The sequence below is a fragment of the Propithecus coquereli genome, unplaced genomic scaffold (assembly GCF_000956105.1).
Source record: "Propithecus coquereli isolate 6110/MARCELLA unplaced genomic scaffold, Pcoq_1.0 Scaffold341, whole genome shotgun sequence".
Taxonomy (NCBI): domain Eukaryota; kingdom Metazoa; phylum Chordata; class Mammalia; order Primates; family Indriidae; genus Propithecus; species Propithecus coquereli.
This window is the reverse complement of record NW_012149075.1, coordinates 2,817,855-2,829,063: the sequence shown is the minus strand read 5'-3', so window position 1 is coordinate 2,829,063 and position 11,209 is coordinate 2,817,855. Positions and strand designations below refer to the sequence as shown.

The following is an 11,209-nucleotide window of genomic DNA, read 5'->3' as shown; positions in this document are numbered from 1 at the left end:
GGGAGGCTGAGGCAGTAGGATTGTTCGAGACCAGGAGTTTGAGGTTGCTGTGAGCTAGGCTGACGCCATGGCACTCTACTCCAGGCAACAGAGTGAGACTCTGTCTCAAAAAAAAAAAAGAAATAAGATCTGAGGAAACTTTCAGAGAAAAAGGTATTTGGTCTTTAAAAGAATGATTTGCCACCCAAGAGGCTGAAGGCCCTTTATGTAGAACACAATCTTCACAAGTGCATGAGGGATTTAAACTACCAGTGAAAAAGAAGCAGATCATCACAATGGTAAAAACTCTTAAACACTAAGACTGGAAGATTCTTTCCAAGCATTAAAAAAGAAAAAAAGACAGCTCTATACACTAAAGGTTATAGTAGAACAGCGGTTATGACTATCTAATTTACCTTTTACCAATTGTATAGAAAATTATTATGGCAACTACCTTTTGTAAGCTTGCTGTATTACACGTAATGTGAAGCATTGTTGCTAGTATCACACCTCCTGCTCCCCCTCACCCCACTTCTCAAGAGGAAAAATCTGAGGCTTAAAAGAAGTTAACTTTACTAGAGGCCACAAATACAAAGACGATTTAAGTGAGCTAAGATCCGAAACCAAGACTCTTTTCAGGGCATGGGCTTTGATTCAAAACAACTACTATCTCTGCTTATTATATCTACCCATTGCTGCAACTAAAATCACAAGTATATACAGACATAATCGTTACTCTTACCATGGATTAACCTGAAACACCATTTCAGAATATCCCTCTAAGAAACCTACAGGCAATTTGATCCCTTCATGATCCTCATACCTGTTTTGAGTGATTAAAGCAATTACCATGGGATGGTCGACCCAGAACAGACACATCTAACAGACACGCATATTCAGAATTCTGTAATAGCTTATTCCACAAGGCAGATACTACAGAACTAGTGATCTAACACAGCGATCTTATCTTCGCTAAAGTAGTCAAAGTGGAGAATTTACCACTATACTTTTTTAATGCCCAGAATTTTATTAATGATTCTACTGAGTAAGCCATTTGGAAAAACTACTATTAGATTGGGTAAAGAATGGTTATCACCTAACTAGTTATTATGAATTATGGAAGTGGGAAAAGCAAAAGTATATTTAAAATTTGTATTTTAACAAATTCAAAGAAATGAAATAAGAATACTTTAAAATTTTTAACTATCTCAGGCTCTTTTTCTAGCCCATATTCTCCATTTTTAAGTGTCAATTAATTTTCAATTCCTGCAAAGATATTATAGGCATTCAGTTATCTATAAAACCACATATCCAAGTTATCCCCTTGGGGAACTGAGTTTCAAAACTTGTTTTGAAAGCTGGTTGTTGGGATGTCAGAATACATTTTCCCCTAAGAAACATTAAAAATGTGGTTATACTTCCAAGACAACCGGCAAATGCCTACTTAGTAAACAATACAACCGAACTGTAACGTTACCTACGTTTCGTTTCTTTCCAATGTAAATACACATTTGGAGTTGTATCCTAATTCAATCTCTCATTAATGACCTAGATGAAAGTCTTTATTAATACATTTAGACCATCAGAAAAGTATCCATTTACTCCTATTCTATTTGAATATAACTGAATCACAGCATTATTGACATTACAAATAATGATAATGTCTCAGATTTGTTTGTCTACATGAGATTTTATACTGTTTACATTGTTATGTCAATGTTATTTTAAGTATGCAAGGGGTAAAATCATTCTAGTATTAAGTCAGACATTTAAGGCAACTCTAAGACCAGAATATAAAAATTACTGCAACATTCCTGTTAATTATTAATCTCCCAGACTTGCCCAAAAGATCACTTGTAAAGATAAAGTCACTCTGTGATCAGAAATAGCAAAATAACCATTAAGTGTCTACAGAGCACAATTTACATGACTAAGCTGATCTAAATAAATCAAAACTGCCACCACCACAGGTAGATATACATTAACATAATCCACTGAATGTGCCACTGATTTCAAAGCAGTATTTTATGGTTTACTGAGATAATGCCAATTTGGCCATGACATGCCAATGATTACAATACAAAATGTTTCCCCAAAGATCCCTTCAAATAATTCACCCTTAAGTTCCCCAGAACTCTTCTGTCTCCCTCCCGCTTCAACTGTCCATTATCAATAGCAAAGCCCTAAACCCCTGATTATCGGCAACTACATGAAACACAAATGTGAAATCTATTACGTTTCATTGACACTGCTCTTACTGGCTGTAGCAACTGCAAAGAAGGAATTTCTAAAATCATACTATCAGGTACAGAAGCTAAAGAATTTCACCCTGTCCTCCATTTCCCTCCTTTAGCATCAAAGAGGAAACTGGGGGTAGGAAAGTTAGGAAAAGTATTATTTAACTAGAAAGAAATAAGAACTCTAGTCCGGGCGCGGTGGCTCACACCTGTAATCCTAGCACTCTGGGAGGCCAAGGCAGGCAGATTGTTTGAGCTCAGGAGTTTGAGACCAGCCTGAGCAAGAGCAAGACCCCGTCTCTACTAAAAATAGAAAGAAATTATCTGGACAACTAAAAATATATAGAAAAAATTAGCCGGGCATGGTGGCGCATGCCTGTAGTCCCAGGAGGCTGAGGCAGGAGGATCGCCTGAGCCCAGGAGTTTGAGGTTGCTGTGAGCTAGGATGACACCACAGCATTCACTCTAGCCCAGGCAACAGAGCGAGACTCTGTCTCCAAAAAAAAAAAAAAAAAAAAAAAGAAAAGAAAAGAAAGAAATAAGAACTCTTAAAATCCTATTCCTGGTTGATCTTGACCAAGTCACTTAACCTGAAAATAATCTATTTCTTGATGACAATTGCTAAGATCTTTTCTAGCTCTGAAATTTCATCATAGAGGACTGGGATCATTTAATATAAAAGGTTATTTCCAAGCAGCTCAAACCAATTATTCAGCTTCAGCAGACACAAGGCAGCCTCTGACTATACTGCTCACAGTGTCTCTCTTTGGTTGGGATCTGTCTGGACGTGGAAGCTCTGTCCCAAAACCCGAAAGAATACAATTAGTCACTTGCCTTCCATCATAACTTATTTCTCTCCTATGTACATATCCACTATGTCTTATTTGCAAAAAGCATACACCAAAACACAAGGTGGTTAGCACCTGTGTAGACTCTTAAAAGAGGTAACTAATAATTCTTCTTGACTTATTTAACAAGGATTTAGACCTGTTCTGGTACTTTTGTAACTCTTTGGCTATACGATGTAAATAGGAAAATAACTGGATGCGTTTTTGCAAAGTAACTGGTAGGAATATTTATAATAGTATTTTTTCCTTACAGACCTTTCTAGCTCCAAAATATTCAGAAGTACAAACTTCAAAGGAAAAGACAAAAATAGGTCAGAACAATGGGCATTAGATTTGGACATGGTGACTGAAAATGATGGACTGAAATTCTCCCAATTTTGAACAAAGAGTAATTAATATGGTGCATGAGGTTACAAAAATAGTGATCCGAGGCCCTCTCCCATACTTAAGTCTGCATGAACCTGGAACAGTTAAAAGGTTTCTATTCTTATTCAGCTGCCTGTCTAGGTCTAAATGACCACACCTTATTTTTTTATGTATCACCAAATTAACTTAATGTTAAAATTGAGAAAATAATCTAAACATTACTTTTTAGAAATTACTGTTATCTACTGGTCCTCCTTTCACTCTGACAGCTTATCTATATCTCACTGTAACAGATCTTCTCCAAAAATAAAGTAAAATTTGCCTTTCTAGGCATCACCATATTGCAGTGTTGGTGGTGTGGGGAGACAAAGCAGCAGGGTGGCTGATTAGAAATCCTGGTCTCCTCAAGCTCATTAAAATATATAGTGAAAATTTTACCCATCCCCATTTATTTCTAACCAGAAATTTTCCTTTTTTTTAGAGACAGGGTCTCACAATATGTTGCCCAGGCTGACCCTGACTAGACTCAAGTGATTCTCCCAGCCTCCCAAGTAGCTGGGACTACAGGCACACACCACCACACCCAGCTCTAACCTGAAATTTTCAATGTAATCAGAACAACCCCAGTATGATTGCTCCTTAAAATCCATTGCTACAGCAGCTTTTAAGATCATCCCCCTCCCCTACTACTTACTCACCTTTCAGGCTGTGTATCACTTCAGCCCTAAGCACCAGAGGCCCGATTCAAATGGATCCTACAGTTTTCTCCATGTGTATTTAATGCTAAAAGGACAAACCCCAATAGACCACAACCTTCACTCAGACTAGCACAGCATTCTACTTGCCTGGCAGGATCACAGATCATAAATTCCTCAGAAATCAATCTGCAGAATAAAGCAAGGACAACACTCAGAAGAACCCTGCCTAGAGCCTAAATTAAAAAACAAATCAGCTTTTAAGAGGACACCATGTCCTTCCCTTAGGAGCACAATGTGGCCAAGAAAGAATTAAAGCAGAATATGAAGTCCTCAAATAAGGTATCATATCAAAAAATCTTCAGGGAAAAAAAGTTAACTGGTCTCACAGCAATAAAATGATCCTTTATCACAACAACACAAACTTTGATAAGTTACCCCACCTCAAACAGCCTATGGCTGGTAATGTTATTTCTCTACCTGCTCAATGCCAGAGAGCATTGCTAAAAACAAAGTGACTTTACATGTAAACTCTACTTCATACTTTGAGAGTGGGCAGGGGGAGACAACTGACAATGCTCTTTGTAGCCAAAGAAAGAAAGAGAGAACATATTTTCATGTGTTTGATTTTTACCTTTACCTGAAGTTCTCCCTGGAGACACAGAAACACGACTTTTTCTTGTACGATTTGATTGCTGGGGTGTTGGGGAATGCCGAGTTTTTGGTGGTGGAGTTGCAGGAGGTGATGGCCTGTGCCTTCGCCTTGGAGGACTTGCTGAAGGAGATAACCTACGAGTTTTTCGAGGGGGGCTGGATGTCCTCTTGGGAGGCTTCTTTGGCGGTGACCGGGAACGAGATGAAGAGGATGATGAGCTACTCCCAGACAAAGATGCTGATGAACGCCTTCTTCTGTGGAATAAAGTATTCATATTCACTAATCACATACTTACAATAAAGAAATGACCTTACAGGTATGAATAGTTTACATGAAAATATAGCTAATTTTAATCCAACTTTTGAGTTTATGTAGCTAAGCACATAAATGAGTCCAAAAAAATGGAAAACAAAACCATAACCTAAGGCAGGAAACAGCTAGTTCTGAGATTAATATAAATAACTTAAGTCTGATAAATGTTTCTATTTGAGTTGTCTCGCCAGTTAAAAACTTGTCAAGTTGAGTGCTATAATACAATAACCAACCCGTCTCCTTTTTCCTTTGAAATGATATTGGTGTTTTGGAGTTTGCATACAAAACTTGGGTGGTATAATATTGTTCATTTAATAACACAATGTCCAGAAATCTTTAGGTTGCATTTTTTAAAAAAGCTGTGCAAGATTAGGAATTCATTTAGCTACATAAACTTAGAAGCAGGGGCCTCTCGAATTCTGCGGCAAAATGTGTGGTAAGTTCTGTTGCAATTATGTGTACCTGCAGAATTCACCTTTGGCGGAAGAATTCCTGAGAACCTGAAAAAAAGAAACCCTACCTTAAGTGTGAAATAAAAACTGGCTGAAAGGGAATCTTACACAATCTTCAAAATATTTTGACTGCTAAATGGCTTAGTAAGCACAATTAAAACATGCTGTTTGCAAAACTCCAATATAAGAAATAGCTGTTTCCACTAAACTCGTACTAGAAAGCATCGGCATTACTTTTCTCCTAAGGAGGAAGAATCAATTTTAGAAAAGTGTGATGCTGAGTTGACTAACCTTTTACCTCACAACTCTCACCTAACAGTAGTAACATCAATTCTATAATTTCTAATAGTGGTAGTAGTAGCTCAATATACCTTGACAACCCCTCCGCAAAGAAAAATAGTATATACATATGTTTTTTTTAAAGTATGGGGACTCTCAAAAACCTGACTGTAGAAACAAATAACTTTATGGAGTTTATTTGATGTTTCCCCTCTTTAATTTATTTCTAAGTGGATTTGGTTTCCTGAAAAAACCTTAAAAGACTCAAACACAAAAAATTCTGTCCAAAGTATAACTGGAAGCTTAATTATCACAGTTTCTTCTAAATACAGGCAAAGTATATGTCACTAAAGCACAAAAACGCTGCTATCAGACTTCTACTTTGGACAGATTTAGTCACAATATTTTTGTTAAAAACCGTATATCCAAGAGGTAACTATTTTGCTTTATGCTCACTTTGGAATGATAAGGCACAGAACACTGGTACTAGCACGGTTAGATTTATGCTAATTTCTTCAAAAATAACTAGACACCAAACTACTAATATCTATGGAATGGGATTATGGGAAATTTTCAATTCATGTTACTTCTGTTAGAATTATAAGCCATCGCTTCTTGGCCTTTTGGCTAAGATCAAGTGTAGAATTGTTTATAAGCCTCATTACTTCAATAAAGAGAAAAAAACCACATTAAGAAAAATAAAGTATAAGAGCAAATGAATTATTTTAATACTGGTAAAAGTAGCTTACTGGCCCTGTAGTTAGCTACTTTTCAGAAGCCAGTTAAAAGTTAAAAGCCAAAGGGAAGGTGGCCAATTCCCTTACTTGATAGGATTTCTTTCCAGGTCTGAAAGGATAAAAGTTAACACAAAGTATCAATACAATGGTGAATTTCTTATTCATTATTTTCCAACACTGGACTAGACATTTTTCATAGCACAAACAGCAGCATGACACTTCAAATCAAATAGGATCTTTAGAAGACATTATCTAGTATCACTTATGAGTTCTTTCTTCCAGGGGGACATTAAAGATTATCCTAAAATCATCCCAAAACAAACATGATCCCAACGTCAAATAGTTGACACTTCCAAATTTTAAAAAAAAGAAAAATCTCACCGTCTTACTGGAGATCTACTCCTCCTATGCCTTGGTGGAGGAGGCATTCTTCTTGGTGGAGTTCTTCTTCGAGGAGATGGGCGCCTTCTTGGGCTTGGGCGTCTTCTAGGTGAGTATGACCTGCCATAACAAACAGAATTTGGAAAATTGTGATCTTTGAAATTCGTTAATTTGTTTTTAAAATGTGGCCATTGAGAAAACTAAATCAAGAGTTCCTGGCCGGGCGCAGTGGCTCACGCCTGTAATCCCAGGACTCTGGGAGGCCGAGGCGGGTGGATCGCTCGAGGTCAGGAGTTCGAGACCAGCCTGAGCAAGAGCGAGACCCCCGTCTCTACTAAAAAATAGAAAGAAATGATCTGGACAACTAAAAATATATACATAAAAAAATTAGCTGGGCATGGTGGCGCATGCCTGTAGTCCCAGCTACTCGGGAGGCTGAGGCAGTAGGATTGCTTGAGCCCAGGAGTTTGAGGTTGCTGTGAGCTAGGCTGATGCCACGGCACTCTAGCCCGGGCAACAAAGACTCTGTCTCAAAAAAAAAAAAAAGAGTTCCTCACTCCTGGTTTATTCAGGTGCTTTTACGCAGAGATTTTTATGGTACACAGAAAAAGTATTCTCAAATTCTCTACGTAAATCTAAAGAACACCATTTGTAACTAAACATTTTCTACTGCTTTGAAATTACTTACACGATTCTACCTAAGCAAGCTGCACATAAAATCTAAGGTCTATGCTGATCTTAAAGTCACAACCCACCTTGATCGGGATCTATGGCGCCGTCTAGGTCGAGTATGAGAAGGAGAGCGAGACCTTGTCCGGGATCGTGATTTGGAACGTGATCGAGATCTTGGTCGAGTCTTCTCCTTTTCCTTTTCTTTTTTGGAATTTTTTTCTGGAGAAGGTTCTTTAGGCTCTGGCATAGGTTCAGGCTTGGGAACTTTCAGGATGTCACTGTGGGAACAAAAGCTCATTTTTTTCCCCCTCTTCTACTCATACTCCCAAGTCAACGATATAACACAACATTTCTCTTTAAAAAGTTATCAAAATCCATGAAGATTTCTCTCTAGCTCCAAAACATACATATGTATCAGTGAAATCCAGTAAGCCACTAACAATCATAACCACTTACATTTTTTAAAAGTGCAAAGTTGTCCACAATATATTGAGAAAAAAGCAAGTTGCAATATATAAAATAACTGAAACAGTACAACCAACAGAGAGTGGTGATGACCTTTGGGGCATTTTCCTTAAACATACTCTCCCTATACAATTTCAATTTCTTTTCAATAATTTTATAATTTAAAACGTTTAAAAGAAAAATGGTTTTATGTTTTTAACTCAGAGATGCCATTATTTGCAGTTGCTATTAACAGCTTAAAATTCTGATTATGTATAAATGAACTTTCATGTACTTGCCTAGTAGAAGTGGCCTCTTGTACTGAAGGTTCTTTTACTTTTACTGAAGGTTCCGGGAGCTCTGGAGTTTTTTCCTTCTTTTCTGGAGCAGGGGAAGGACTCCGGCTCTTGGTTCTGTGACGGGGAGATCGAGAATGACTGCGCTTTCTCTCTCTCCTGACAGGGGAAGATCGTCTTCTAGGGGAAGGAGATCTGGATTTGCGTCTAGGATGAAAGCAATTTTTTTCAGGTTTTTGAATAACGTGGATTGGGGCAGAGGGTCAAAGGGAGAATTGAGAATTAATCTTAGTTATACCACTGTTGTTTATATGAGACATTTCCCTATGAAAATAAGATATCCTGTCTCATGTACTTGATAGGGAAGGGGCCAAGACAAAACCAGAAAAGCAAGCAAATGAAAGATAACATTCTCAAATATATCAGTTATAAAGGGAAGAAAGCACTAACTTGGGACTCTAGGCTTAGGTTCTTAATCATTCCCAGAGATCACTCAAAGACCAATTTTTCTGAGGAAAACAGGGTGCTTAGAAGTAAAGTGATATTCCCTGACAATAAACCAAACCAAGCAAAATATAACATTTAAATGCAGACAGATCACACCAGAGTTCATCAGAAAGAGCCCAAGTGTGCCAGAAAAGTGACTAGTGTGATTAAAGGATATGTTCTTCAGAATAAAAGAAAAATATATCAAACTTGCATAAGACAACTTTTTTGGAAGAGAAGCCCCTTTTCAATAGTAGCTTCCCTAACTCTAAGGTTTTTCTTTTTTTTGGGACAGTCTCACTCTGTTGCCTAGGCTAGAGTGCCATGGTGTCACCCTAGCTCACAGCAACCTCAAACTCCTAGGCTTAAGCAATCCTCCTGCCTCAGCCTCCTGAGTAGCTGGGACTACAGATGCGCATGACCACATCTGGCTAATTTTTTCTATTTTTAGTAAAGATGTGGTCTCACTCTTGCTCAGGCTGGTCTTGAACTCCTGACCTCAAGTGATCCTCCCACCTCGGCCTCCCAGAGTGCTGGGATTACAGGCATGTGCCACCACAACAGGCTAAGGTTTTTTCTTATTCACAGTGAAGGAAAATAGCAGACCTAGTTCATCGATAGTCAAGTAGTTACCACCATGATTTGTGAACTCTAGAAGTATTGCTTCCATGAGAAGTTTTAGTATCAAATATAAAAATGAATGGGACAAAGAAATTACCACTTCCCTTTAGTAATTCCAGCAGACATTTATGTATGAAATAGACAGAACCCTAAAAACGAAAAGCCTAATGGAATTCTCACCTTTTACCACAAATATAGCAGAAACTGAGCTGTGCATTTAAGAATGTGAACCTAACAATAGTCTCATCGGAAGTTAGAAGAAATAAATGATCTGAAGTTTGGGTTCAATATGACCATCTAAGAAAAGCAGAACAGGTAATTAGGTAAGTATAATATGAATGGCTAATAAGCACAGATTTCGAGTACAGATTTCAAAAAAAAAGAAATGGAAAGAAAAAATAATGAGTCAGAGTTCATTTTTAAAAATTCAATTAATTGTTATATTTAAATTAAAGCAATCAGAAGTCTAGATTTTGATTTAGGAATTAAGAGTTGAGTGTTCGCTTTGGCAGCACATATGCTAAAATTAGAATGATACAGAGAAGATTAGCATTGAATAAAAAAGAAAGGAATTAAGAGTTGGATAACTCACCAAGATTTTAGAGATAATTACAGTCAAATGATCTGTCTCAAACAAAGACGAAAGACTTTAGTCCAGAGGCAAGCCATAGCTCACTATGTAAACTGTATGACGGAAGAAATTCCCTGAATAGTGACGCTAGAGTCCTTTTTAACTATGGAAGTTTCTACACGCAGAATTCCTTAAGATCTAAAATACCAGTAAAACATCAGCTATGCAACTATCGTATAATACCTTCTTGGGCTCCGAGATCTCTCCCTTTTTTCTCTGCTTTCTTTTTCTTCCTTATCCCTCTTGTCTTTGTCTTCATCTTGCTTTTTCATAGATGCCAATTTTTCTTGTTCAATCTGCAAAGCACACATAGTTGAACATTTGAGAACGAGCAAACTGAACACTATTTTCCATATTTGATAAACATCAATGCTATATCTGTCATTTCATCAGCCTCTGTTCTTGAACAAGATTGTTCTTTCTTCACCCACACTATAGGTGCATATTAAGATTATATATCCACTTGCTTACAAATGAATAAATACTTGCTGAAAGCTAATCCCTAAGAGCTGAACTAAAGAGATGTTGCCATTTAAGTTTACTTAAAAAAATTATTTTCACATTCGTTTTATTCTTCTGTAACTTTACATGTATGGCTCATATGAAGAGCTTATGCTTACCTTTTACATTGTTATTTAAGTTCAAATTTCTTTTAAGCTAGATGTACTCATATTAAGAATTTAAAAAATCTACCAAATCGATCTTGCGTCCCCGCGTGTGTGCGCCTAAACTCAGCTGGTCTTCCCGAGACCCTCTGAGCGCCAACCCTAGTCCCCCGCGCGGCCCCTTTTACGCTCCGACAAGATGAAAGAAACTATCATGAATCAAGAGAAACTCGCCAAACTGCAGGCACAAGTGCACATTGGTGGGAAAGGAACTGCTCGCAGAAAGAAGAAGGTGGTTCATAGAACAGCTACAGATGACAAAAAACTTCAGTTCTCCTTAAAGAAATTAGGAGTAAACAATATTTCTGGTATTGAAGAGGTGAATATGTTTACAAACCAAGGAACAGTGATCCACTTTAACAACCCTAAAGTTCAGGCATCTCTGGCAGCAAACACTTTCACCATTACGGGCCATGCGGAGACAAAGCAGCTGACAGAAATGCTACCCAGCAT

General features: G+C 37.6%; 1 protein-coding gene across 9 annotated transcripts in view; it reads right to left on the bottom strand.

The window, feature by feature from the left end:
- The window catches only part of SRRM1 (serine/arginine repetitive matrix 1), a 28,569-nt gene that overhangs the window by 11,280 nt on the left and 6,080 nt on the right, over positions 1 to 11,209 (bottom strand). For 5 of the 9 annotated variants that reach the window (XM_012650917.1, XM_012650919.1, XM_012650926.1 and 2 more), the window contains 5 exons: positions 10,275 to 10,387; positions 8,357 to 8,560; positions 7,697 to 7,891; positions 6,942 to 7,061; positions 4,760 to 5,034 (listed from right to left, as the gene is read on the bottom strand). In XM_012650917.1, the coding sequence (XP_012506371.1) occupies positions 4,760 to 5,034; positions 6,942 to 7,061; positions 7,697 to 7,891; positions 8,357 to 8,560; positions 10,275 to 10,387 (907 nt within the window). The remainder of the gene's footprint in view (positions 1 to 4,759; positions 5,035 to 6,941; positions 7,062 to 7,696; positions 7,892 to 8,356; positions 8,561 to 10,274; positions 10,388 to 11,209) is intronic. The other 4 variants (XM_012650918.1, XM_012650920.1, XM_012650925.1 and 1 more) reach the window with 2 other exon arrangements.